At 45.4% G+C, this 12906-nt stretch overlaps 1 protein-coding gene across 1 annotated transcript in view; it reads right to left on the bottom strand.

Moving 5' to 3' along the window:
- Positions 1-12343, bottom strand: part of HOMER2 (homer scaffold protein 2) — a 59928-nt gene extending 47585 nt beyond the window's left edge. Inside the window, exon 1 of the mRNA XM_086471572.1 lies at positions 12252-12343. Within this exon, the coding sequence (XP_086327698.1) occupies positions 12252-12343 (92 nt within the window). The remainder of the gene's footprint in view (positions 1-12251) is intronic.
- Positions 12344-12906: the final 563 nt, after the last annotated feature.

The raw sequence follows: 12906 nt of genomic DNA, 5'->3' as shown, positions 1-12906 counted from the left end.
CTGGGTAATATGTAAAACCAAATAAAAAGTTCAAGTTATTTTCTGGATATGCATTAGCCATTACAAATTTAACCCAAGTTTTAAGGCGGCAACAGTCCTGAGCAGCCGGGCTAGGACACCCGCCAGGGGCTAGATTTGCAGGAGCGGTCCAAAGTCAGACCCCTTATAGGGTCAGATTGTTAGTGATTTTAGTATAAAAAGGCCTTGACCTTCTTTTCAAAAAATTATTCACTTTGTTTAAAAGCCCTCTTCTCGCTTTTCTGAAGTCAAACAAGAAACTCTGGAAAAATAAAATCTTACCTGTATGATGCTAATGATCACATTTCTCATGTATCTAACATTTAGCTTTTTGTGCTTTGGAAGTTAATACAACAGGAGAGGATTTAATAATATTTTTTCCCCTGTGACATACTCTGTCCTGCTGGTACTTCTTGATGGAAAGACTGCAAGTAAATCTGTCTTTGCATTATGAAATTAAGGTTTACTAGACATAAAAATCCAATTAGAGCTACAAAAATTAAGGCATAACATTTCCTTAGTCTCATTTACACCAATACAGACTTTTATTTTTTCTTTCTGTGAAGGGTGAAGGACACAGCTGAATGACAGGATTTTTTCCATCTCATTTAAATATTGATTGTAATAAGGCCAGACAGGTAGGCCTATATAAGTGTTGATTCTGTCAGCAGCCAAAGTTGCCAGGACTCTGAGTATTGTCACTTATAGATTGATAAATGGACTACACGGACTAATTGTATTTCAGCATCTCTGGACAGATGGCAAATCTTACAGCCATATGGTGATTATTTCCACTGCACTGAAAGTATATTAACACTTACCAAAATGTTTAAAGTGATGAGATGATCTAAAATAATTTTTCCATGAACTGGGATAAAAACGACAGGCTCTGACGGGCCAGCACACTGGGGCTGGTCTGTCTCCCAGGATTCCCGTTCAGCGCAGGCTCGAGGGCCTGCGGGTATCGCACAGTTATTGATGAAACCGGCTGTGTACTGGGTCCTCAGCTGGAGTACAGCGCCGGTGCGATAGCCACGGGATAACATGCCTCATTTTAGCTATTCTGCGCTGCCCTTATTTAGTTGCCACTACTCACAGCACTGACACATACACTTTCTTTACCTGGTATTTTTTTCTAAACTCTTCTCTGCTCTTTGGTTGAAAACACACTGAAGTTACTGTCCTATTTTAAAGGCAGTCACATACCCAGCCCTGGCCCATGCAAATGCAGTGGAGGACTGCCCAAACCATGGACAGTAGGCTCTCTGGAGTAGGACTATACGTGCACTATATGCATTTAGCTGTCTCCATGTCTGCTCCCAAAAGAGGAATCAACAGGGAGAGGACAGAACTATGCCCCAGCAATCCTGTGAAACAAAACAAACCTGCTGGGTGGCAACCAGAGGCTCATCCTGCTCACTGCCAACTGGATAAGCCATTGCTAAGTTCTGCGGTGCTACTTCAGCATGAAGCTGGTAGCTCATCGTATTTACCAAATGCAAACAAAGCACTTGATGGATAATACGTCAGGCTGAAACGCATCCCAGATGACACAACCTGCTTATGGCTGTGTCCTTTGCTAATACTTTTGCTGTGGGGCTTTGAACCTTTTATGAGATTTATGTAGCAGTGAATTCACCCTTCAAAACAATAGGAGAGTACATGCAGGAGACCTGATCCTCTTCTGCTTTAAGTTACTGTTTATTTATACCAAACAAATGTGAGTAAAATCAGCTCGTAAATCCTAGGCAGATTTTTATGCTAGAATAATAACCCACATTACACAAATGATTTTTTCTTCATTTTCAGAACAACATACTGAACATTTATTTGTTTTAAAATAGGATTAAAAATCATGTCTTGTATTCTGCAGTAATTTGCTTTGAGTGCACTCTCATGGTAGAAGATTCCTTGCTAGTGGTAGCAGACACCTCCCTTGCTGGGGGAGAAAAAAGTTTATGCACCAGTTTCCCCTATTCACCGTAAGTAAATTATAGCAAGTCAAGACCTAGAAACTGCACTCTTTGTAGTCCCTGTGATCTAAAATTAGTGCCTGGTGTTAGTATGCAGAATGGATCAAGTACTCACTCAGCCACCGAGGATAAGGTGCCAACTGGTGAGAAATTCTTACTATGCTTTTGCACGTTCACACTTTAGCACCTTAAGAATTAAATTGATTTGACTTGTAAGGCCTCTATTACAGATCTCCCTAAGCACAGTTTTCTTTTAGGAAGATTTACTACCCCTGAAAGGCAGCAAAAGAGCATTTCCATTGCCCATTTCTCCCTAGACAACCCAGACCAGCCCTGTGTTTTTCCATGTGCCTCCCCAGCCAGCGCTTTGACCCAGGCTCGGAGCTGCTGCCACCCCAGGCACTGGCTGGGCTGTCCTCCCTGCAGGGACCCATGGCAGCTCCAGCATCACCGCAGGGGAAGGAGGAGTGCCAAAAGGAGACGGAAAAAGAAAAGAAAGGGAGGAAAATAACTTAGATCCAAGGTGCAATATTTGGACCACCCCGTTTAACTCATGGAAATCAGCCGTTCTTTTAAGGAAAAACAGGCAGCACTGAACCATCCCAAATCGTTCTCAGCAGCCATGTGTCTATTTTCTCTCCTGGCCAATAATTCAGAGGTCATTCTGTAAAGCCGTTGACAAGCATAAACTCTTTCCAGTACAACCTCATGCCACTTCTGCTAATTTAACAGTTATTGGAAAGCGTGTTCCAAATCAATGCAATGTTACTTTGACATTTCACGGGAGAAGCCTTATAGAGTTGCACAATATTGCTCTACCTCCTAAGGACAAGGATGCCAATTGATAAGGCAGGGAAAAAAGACCAAGCAAGGAATGCAAAGTGGATTAGATATTTTGATTCTGTTCCAAAGTCTAAGCTTAAAATATAAAAAATTTGGCAACTTCTCCCCCATAGAATTTAAATGCTAATTTCTAACTCAATGGAGAAAAGTTCTTGCAAAGATCTGAACAATACATATGCAGGATTACTGCTCTGAGACTGAAAAATTCATAACAGACCTTCTCTGTAGAGGGAAAAGTAGGTAACCACAACCACAGGAGAGGTGTTTACCCCAGGCTTCATGAGGAGCTCGGTCCAGCTGAAGAAGGAAACTCTCCCCACAGCCGTCTGCAAAACCACAGGCTTTGCAGAAAAGTCTGGGGAGGCAAAGCAGGGTGAGAGAGACTGCTGGGAGCATCAGGCGACATACAGCTAAGCCCTTGAAAGCTGATGCATCTTCCATAATGTGCAATTTTGAAGGTCTTAGAAAATAGATGATCAGAACTTCCTGTCCGGGGAACATCTCTGAGGATCACACATAAACTTTAAAGATATTATTTGTCCTTCACATCTCTCAAAAGACAAAGTGGAATTTCACATTATGCACAAACACCCATTTCCCTGCCCCAAAGCACAGAGGAAGGTGGAAGAGGCACAGAGGGGACAGGAAAGCTCCCTGAGGAAGAACAGACTCGCACACACTTCTGGATCTGTCTGGGAGAAGGTGAGCAGCCTCCCCCGTCTGCCCCAAACCAACAGCTCCCTATCTGGCATGTGGGCTCAGACCCTCGCTCCACAGCTATTGTGTTTCACTGTAACAGAGATTAGAGACTCAAGCTTTTAATTGAATTTCCTTGAATTTGGGTGGGTGTAGTGAAGCGACAAATCCCTGTTCTCAGTCAAGCCAGTTTCTATTTGTCTTGAAAAGGACCATAAACCAAATTAGACTCCTTTTTATGTATTAGCATTTTTAGAAGGTACCTTAAATACAAGTTTATAAAGACCATCTCTATAAACAACAGACAACAGCAAATCAGCTATCTCCTGTAATGGACTACATAAGTGACAAGCAACTGTCAAACACGAAACAAAATAATCATGAAAAGAGAGAGCTCTCATTCACCTGTGTGCTGTAAAGTTTTAGGCAACTAAATCTCCTTTATTGTTTCATAAAAGAATAAATTTCTCCCTATCCCAGCAGGAGGAGAGCGGATTACTATGACAATCACTGGATTATACACATACATCAATAGAGTCCAAACATGCCTTTTTCTCCTGGTATACCCAAGGGCAATGGTTGTGCCCTTCAGTGTATGTTGTTCCGTGAGCACCTCAAGGCTGCCCTGCCTGGGCAGAAACCTCCTGGCAGGTCAGGGAGGAGTATTTCAGCTTTGGAGCTACCAGGGTTTGGACTACATGAAGGTATAAGAGGAGGGGACTTTACCTGGAGGGGCAGTGCATAGGTACATCCTGGCTAGAGATGGGGCGATGTCAAGGCAGAGATGGGGAGACAACTACACTGTTGCCATCTTTGCATCAGCGTCTGAACTCCCTACCAGAAAAGAGCTCCTGCCTCGTCTTTAGACATCTCCAAAAATAAACAGTAATAAGGTGTCAGGCTCTCCCTGCATTTCCCACACATCCTCCAAGCAGGCTGGAGCCCCAGCACAGCCCTGAGCGCTGGTTGGGGACATTTTGCATGTCCTGTCTTGGAGAATTTCTCCTGGTTTTTTTTTTTTTTTTTCAAACGCGCTCATTGACAGTTTTCAATATCACAAAATAGATCATATGTTCCCACTTAAGCAACTGCAGGGAGACATTTTAGATGTGTGCCACAGATTTATAGGGGGAAGCCAGAATAGAAAAGCCTGATAAAACCAGGGAATGAAACAAAGGCACAACAAAGTGTTGCTGTTACAGATTACAGAGCAACTCACCAAAAGCAAAAAACTTGAGTCAGTCACTGCAACACAATATGTGGACAGACTGTGCATCTTGAAGTACTACATTTTCAAAAGAAAAAGCCTTGCTGAATGCTCACAGCTCTCTGGCTGCACTACCTGTCTTTCTAGGGATGAAACATTAAGTAATGCATACTGAAAATAAGATGCTCACATCTCCACATAATAAAATTAACATTTTCCTCGTGCAAGATTTAATTTTTTTTCCCCTCCAAAGATACAGTGTTCCATATCTGAGGAGAATCTACTGCAATGTGTTAAGCAGAGGCAAACAAGTATTTATACAGTAAGTACTCATACACACCATTTTACAGTCTACAAGGAAGGATCCTCAGTACAACTAGAAGCAGCTTTAGGAAAAAATATTGCACAAGCTGGCTACGTATTTTTAAATATATTCCATAGAGGCCTTTGATGTCTTGCTGCACTGATGCACTAAACCTTGCCTGATAAGAATGCAGTTGCAGGATTTCTATTATTATAATGCAAATGCTAATGGGGAACAAGACCTAGCAGCTCCAGAGGGCTATCTCAGGCCCTTTGATGCACAGGCAGAAAAGTGCAACTGCTACAGAAAATTTCTTCTTGATTTGCAGCAGGGCTCAAGTTTCTAAATCCTGGAGGCTGCAGTGAAACTTCCAGACGGAAAGAAAACAGTTTGTCACTTCAGAAATTCTTACAACCTTGCATTTTGATAAGCCACGTCAAATAAATAAAATCAGACTAGCGTGTGAGGGAGGCAGGAAAGGAGGATGCGTTGCCACTGAAGTGAACAAGCTTTGCACAGTAACCAGCAGTCACTTCTGCTCACACCTCCGTCGCCAGGCCCTCTTTCCTCTGTGTCAAATCTGCTCACTCTTCTCCATGATAAAGCCACAGTTGTTTTGCAGCTAAAGCTCCCAGTCTTGCCAGCCTTCAACATGAAGCCCACAAATCCTAAAACACCTACACAGCAGAGCCTCCTGCTCCCCTATGAGTCATGAAGCAGGCTGTCCCGCTTGGTGATGTCATCCAGCACTATCAATTTTATTTTTTTTTTTAAAAAACAAATCCTAAACCGCCTCGAGCATCAATTATTTAAAATATTATCTTCATTTTAATCCTGACCCCAGTGGCAAAATTACCATTACGAAGCACTTCCAAGTGATGCAAGAGGGTCCAATCGCCTCTAACAGTTGCTACGTCAATGAGCAGTGAGCAGCCAGCTACTTGTGTCACACATGAGCTAAGCACAGAGCATCCAAGCCAGCAGCAGCACGCAGATTTCTCTCTTACAAACAGGCAGAGAGCAGCTAGGATGTGTCATCAAAAATATAATCAAAGATCAACTGCATCATCCAATCTCATCTTGTACATTTTGCATGAGTACACATTACACAACCCCTACTCACACCGTCTCTAACCTGTGCCGGGTGATGTGTGGCTGTGCCGCAGCGGTAACCTTCCCTGATACTAATGGTCTATTCCCTGCCTAATTGCTCTTGCCATTAAAAGTGCTTCTTGAATGCTCAAGCTTAAACGCTTCCTGTCTTCGTTTGAAGGCAGTGCCCTTGTCACATTCTGAGATTTAATAACAGGATTGTCAGCTATTTACAGTGTACAGCTGAATTATCAGAGAAACATAGTTGAAATGCGTTCCCCTAAGCACATTTACATCCTAAAGAGCCACAACCAAAACACAGTATAAACAAGTCACACGCTGTATTTGCAGTGCACTAGGTGCACAAACACGATGGACAGCATTCAAGGTGAAAGCAGGCAGAGATTTGACCATGTAGGCTCAGGACCAAGGACGTTCCCACTCTGCACACACCCTGTCACAAAGTCAACAGGAAAACCAACAGCTGATTCAAACTGCGTATGCATCCTTAAATATATGTTCATGGAAAAGGCTATTTATTGTAGGCACTGCATTAATGGAGTCAAATGAATGAATAAAACAAATACACAGCACTGCAGAAAATCTAGATGCAAAACCAGGCTGATGCCCTTGCTCTGGGGTTCTCAGCAAACTCATTGCTTCTCTCTGCCCGTTTCAGTCATGCTGGGAATAAGCTTGAACAGTTTAAGATACTTTGTCAGATCTTGAATCAGTTAAAACTACTTTCAGTTTAAAGGAACTGAACATCAAATGATTCTTTTTAACATTTCAAATGATGCCTTTGTTATCAGGAGACCTACTCACCATCCTCTTTTCAAATAGAAAGGAGGACTTGAGGGACATTCCAACTTTGTGGAGGATATTTTATTTATAAGTTTTTTCTCAAGTGATAATCAGATTAACAGTGGTAATTAATTAAGTTAGTATCTGAAAGCAACTTGACTATGATCACTCTTAGCATTAAGTTTTCTTTCTATTCACTCCTTTAGGCTGTCTATGTGAGCAAGTTTTGGTGAAATTTGCACCAGGGCACTCAAACTGGTTGTGGTACTGGCAGATTTTTCCTATTGTAATTTGCTGAATTTCTCTCTAGCAGACCCTAGGATTTTTTTCTTAACCCACTATGTCTTTCATGCCAATCATTCCTTCGTCATTTCTTTCCGCTACTCTATTATTAGCTTGCTTCATAATTTCTCTCAATCCCATGTTTTCCTTGGAGCTTATTCACACAGGATATTTTTGCCCAAATTCAGTTACATGCATCTATCTGCAGTTATGAACTCCCTGCATAATTGTGTGACAGGCAACAAGGTCTTCCACTTGATGGCAGACTCAGATGAAACAGTCCAACATTATAGGTTTCTCCCTCTCTTGAATGCAACCACACCAAAACCCTAAGCATACACAAATCTTTATGATGTTCTAAATATTTGCTTTTTTTTTTCTTTCCCCCCACCCCAAAGCTCCCTGCTTCTCTGACCTTATTTAAATTATGTTAAATATAAAAAAGGAACTACATATAACAGATTTTATACATACTGTTGAGGTCAACAGAGTTTTCCCATCCATTTCAGTGAACATACTGCTCCAGAACTAAGTTTTCTGGACCTGACTTTTCCACTGGATTTTGTGCAGACATCTGTATCTGTACACAAAGAAACTAAATACTCCAAGTCAGAATAGCAGCTGTTTATATCCACTCTGCAAAATGCGAATAGCTACGTAAGGAACCAAGGCTGTGAAGAATCAAACATCCCCACCCAGCTGCTTCAAAGATCATGAGATTAACAGCCTCAGGATCTAGCAAATCTCTGTTCCCTTTCCTTGAACACCAACACCATCACAAACTGGATGATGCCAGACATAAACTGCTCCCCTGAGCTATGCTAGGAATCAAACTGAAGCTGACAACCTTAAAATCTCAACAAAAAAAAAAAAGTGTCCCTGAGCTCAGAGTACCAACTCAACTGCGTTTGGGCATACACTCGTCCCAGCCCTGCTTTGAGGGCCAGTGGCTTGGCAGTGAAAGCCAAGTGCTGTTATCTGCCCGCCACTCCCAAGGTCCCAGGATACCCCCTCCCCTCGTCGGCAGATGGCTTGGCCAAACTCTGGAGGGAGCCAGCGCAAGATTCCCATAGATTTCAGTGGGAGGTGGATGACGGCCAAGGTGCATTTCCTCTGCAACGCGCTGTTGCCCACTACGGAGCTTCTTAGGCGAAGCTTATCACCATGGTATCTAAAGTACTGCTGGTACCGGGAAAGACCAGCTTGAACACCATCCAAAATTAATGTCTTCCTGTAACACTAGCTTCATTGCATCTTCTGCTGCCTTCACCTTCTTTCCTTGTCCCCTCATTCGGGTGCCTTTTAATCCCCAATAAAGCCGTATGTTGGCCGATGGACATTTCTATTGTTAACAGCAGAAGGGAAGAGTGCAAGGCAGACTTTCCTGACACTTTTAAATGTCACTGCATAATAAAAACATTACATATGACTGCTCTCAGAAATAAAGGCCCCCAACTGCACCTTTTCATGAAAATATTACAGGAGGGGCAGAGTTTTGTTCGTGAGTCCAGTCTCCTTAAGGTGAGGTTACTTCATTGCTTGATCCAGGCTTGGAAACTCACCTTTTCACACCTTCCTGGGGGAAGGCGTGGGCTCAAAGCCCACCTAGGGGAGGTACAGATGGATCCCAGCCAGACGGGACTAATTTACCACATTAGCCCCTGTTGAAGCAGCACAGAGAAGCCATCTCGTATCACCAAAAGAAATGTGTGCTATGAGCTAGTTCATCATTAACCTGTATAGCGCACGCTTCTACGTTGTTGTACAGCTTTCTGCAATAATTTCTAACACTCAGAGGCCTGATTTTCATTTTGATATGATTTATACAACAGATTTAAAATCCAATTTTATTGCTAGAGGGTATTTAAATTAGTTGAGTTTTAATCCAACAGATAATACAAATAGCAGCTTCAGCAGCAGTGAAGTGATTTACAGGTCTAATCCAAACTGGATACTTGTCACACGCCGTATAACAAGAAATATTTTGTAATGGACATAGAAGGAAATACAAAGATACTAAAGAAATGAAAATAGTAAAAGAATGTAAGCACAGATGTGGCAGCTATCCAATAGCTCATTAAATCATCTAATAACTAAACCTTCAGCATCTTTATACCTGGAAAGTTAGCTTAGACTGCTTAAATGGAGGTCAAATTGAATCAGATCACGGCTATTAGATGAGTAGGTACAGCTCACTAAAAACAGAGCCATAGACAAAGTGAGCCACTTACTTGGTCGTGTTAGCCCTTGGCTTGCAACATCAAGAGACAAATCAGGTACTATTTTCAGACCAGAATTTCTATATCTGGAAATGTGTTACATTGTGGTTTTCAAATAGCTAAAGTTTAAGCTCAGAGACTATTGAGGTAATAGCACTTATCAGATACACTGGGTAGAAGAAAGGGGTGATTTAGGAAAAGATTTGTTCCCTTTAAAGTAAGCATTTGTCCAGTGAGATCTTTAACAGCAGCTTGACCCAAAGACAATGGTTTTCAGCCAGCAGGAAACTTCACATTGACTTTAACGGGCACTGAAACAGATTTTATTTTTTTTTGTTGCAAATTCCCTGAATTATACGCATTAGGTTTTTTTAAACATGTAAATTACTTTTGTAAAACTTGATACTACCTTGCTGCCTATTAAGCTGAACTAAAACAACAGTTTAAATAGCTCAGCTCACAACTAATAAGCAATTTAAATAGCTTTGCTGGGCTCGAGTAGCTATATCAGGTTTCATAGCTCCATCAGTCACTGCTAAATCCATAGCCAGCATTTAAATGAATCATTAGCAATGCCCACCCCCAGGAAAAAAAAAAAAAAGGGGGGAAAAAAAATATTTTAAGAGCTAAGAGTCAAGTCATTGTCACAATTTCTGTGAGAACATGCCCCATATGTGACACCAAAATGTGCCCAGGAAGTGAATTCCATGGGAATGCCTGGGACAAAATATACTCTTTCAGGTAAGAAAGACTGAGCTCTGTGCTCTGATCGCAACACGCCTCACAAGGACAGATCAGTACAGTGGTGCCCATTTCACAGAAGGAAAAGCTGGAGCACATAGAGGTGAAGGATTTGCCAGCAGAGATGGAACAGGGAGGAACTAGGGGGGGTTGCTCCTGTGTCATGTGTGCTAAGCCACAGCTGCAACAGCACCGTGACAAACGTACTTCCAAGTTCTCTGTATCAAAAAGCTGAATGGCAAGATAATGACATGAGACACTGGCAAAACGTATATCCAAAAAACACCTTGTGGTGTGGGTTGTACACACTCTGTACAGAGCGTACGAGTGTGTACAACCCACGTCAAAACCCTGGGAATGAATGATGCTGGGAGCTTGATCTCACGTGCACCGGCGTGAGACGATTCTATGATTCTAAGACTGAAATAGCTTACTTGAAGCAAAACACATTAAATCAGGATACTTAACTAGACTGGTGAACATGCCTCATACCTGCACAAGTCTGCACGACCCCACGCAGCGTATGTAGCAGCGCAGACGTCAGCACAACCATGACACTCAACAGCCTTCAAGTCCTTCACAGCTTGAACAGCTCTGGAGGCAGAGCAGGACCATGCCAAGCCGAGCTATGACTGACTTAGAGAGAAGTGTGCGGGGAACCACTGCGACCTTCCTCTCAATTCCCTCCAAGCCACAGCTAAACTTTTCAGCTAAACTGAGCTACCAGTACAGAAATGGTTAAAAATGATGACAACAAAAATATTTGCCTTTAGAGACACCCAGGTAAAGTGACAGACAAAAGTTTCCCTTGGATGGATGTTTCTGACCATCCTGGACTCAACAAGGCAGCTGAGATTTTGATGCTTCTTTCTCCAACCCCAAGGATGGTTTCTGGTTTATTTTCTGGTAGAACTTTACATAATTAAGAAGTGGACGAGCCCCTTGTAATCCTGAAGTGAAACACTCAGCTCTTATTTCTCCCTCTGACCCTGTACTTCAGTTCTCCTGGGTATCAAATTCGGACACATGCATGGCATTTCAATTCATTATTTCTCCATATTGTCCCGAATTGCATCACTCTGACAATAATAAACAAATTATAATGGGAGTTTGCATAGTTGGAAGCGGCATGAGGAAGCTCAGAAACTGGAGACGATTCCCCACCACAGGGGGGTGAGAAGAGGCAAGGAAGAGAAAAGGTGTAAAAGAACATAATAGGATAAAAATAAAGCAAATTAAATGTGTGGGTTTGGAATCCCCCAAGACATTCTGGTCGCGAGGATCTCAAACCTATATATAGTTCAAGCCAAAAGGACAACGTTAACCTCTGTTTCCTGGTACTTAGTTCACAAACTGCTCTAATGCCAGCATTTGGCTTTCGTCCTCTCGTTGAAGTTCGAGGATAGGAAAAACGCAGGACTGATCTTTGGAAAGATCAAGATGAATTGTCCAAGAGGTCATCACATGTGATCAGAGACTTCAGGCATGTTAAAAAAAAAAACCAACACCAACAACGGAGGGTAACATTTACACGAATTAGCGATCACCTGGCACAGTTCAGGCAAGTTTATCGTGTGCCTCCAGCAGCCGAGAGCTCTCGCTGAACCGGAGCACGAAACATCTGACAATGAACTCGCTGCCCAGCCCGGCGCGGACACCCCACAGCTTCCCAGCGAGGGACCGGATCCCCGACCCCGCACCAGCCGCCCCCGGGCCGCGACACCCCCAGCTCCACCACGCTTATCCCAGCGTGGATTTTGCCACCGGTAACGTGCCGGGGGGGTTTTGCTCCGCTGCGTGCCCGCTCCGCCGGTGGCTCGGGCGGGAGCTTCCCCGCCGCCGCCCCGGGCGGGCGGTCAATGATTAATTACGTTATAAAACGCCGGTTTTGGGGAGCGCTCGCAGGGCAGCCGGGCGCACCTGCGGCGGGGCCGGGGCGGGAGGCGGCGCCCACGCGTGGGTCGGAGCGCGGGGCCGGGGCGGCGGAGGCGGCGCCCACGCGGGGCCGGGGCGGGACGCGGCGCCGACGCGGGGGTCGGTGCCCGCGCGTGGCCGGGGCCCGACGGACTCACCCCATGTCTCGACACCTTTCGGCGGCGGCGGCACCCCCGGGCGGCTCCCCGCGCTCGGCGGCCAGCGGCGGCCGCGTCCCCACTTCGCACATGCGGCCGCCCCGGCACCGGCCCCGGCTGGCTGCGGCTGCACGGCGGCGGCGGCGAGGCGTCCTGCTCCTCCTCCCACCGCCTCCCTCCCCCCTTACATAACCTCCCTCCCGGGCGGCGGCGGCACCGAGCAGCCTCCCGCGGCACCCGCCGCCCTGCGAGGCGGGGGCGGAGCGGGGCGGGGCGGCGGGGCGCGCCCCCGGGGCCCCTCTGCTCCCCGCCCCGGGCACGGGCAGGCGGCGGCGGTCGCGGTCGCCCTGCGGGGGTTTGTGCTCCGGGTGGGGAGCGAGAAGCACCGGCAGAAGGCTTCGGCATCTCGTCGCCCCGGTGCCCGCGCCGCGGGGGTGCGACCTGCCGGAGGGGGACGGGGCGGCGAGAAAACTTCGGGTGAAGTTGTGCGGGTGCCCCCCGAGAGGCCCCGCCCGCGGCCGTGAACCTCCGACGGTGGGGCCGGGGGGGCAGCCCGGACGGGACCGGCGGTGCCGTACATACTTCTCCCGGGACCGGATTCCCCGGGAGACCTGCTGCTTTCCGACCAGCTGTCCCGGGGCGGGCTGTCCCCGGA

Source organism: Leptosomus discolor, chromosome 11, assembly GCF_034619465.1.
Source record: "Leptosomus discolor isolate bLepDis1 chromosome 11, bLepDis1.hap2, whole genome shotgun sequence".
Lineage (NCBI taxonomy): Eukaryota > Metazoa > Chordata > Aves > Leptosomiformes > Leptosomidae > Leptosomus > Leptosomus discolor.
This window is presented reverse-complemented; position numbering and strand designations above follow the sequence as displayed.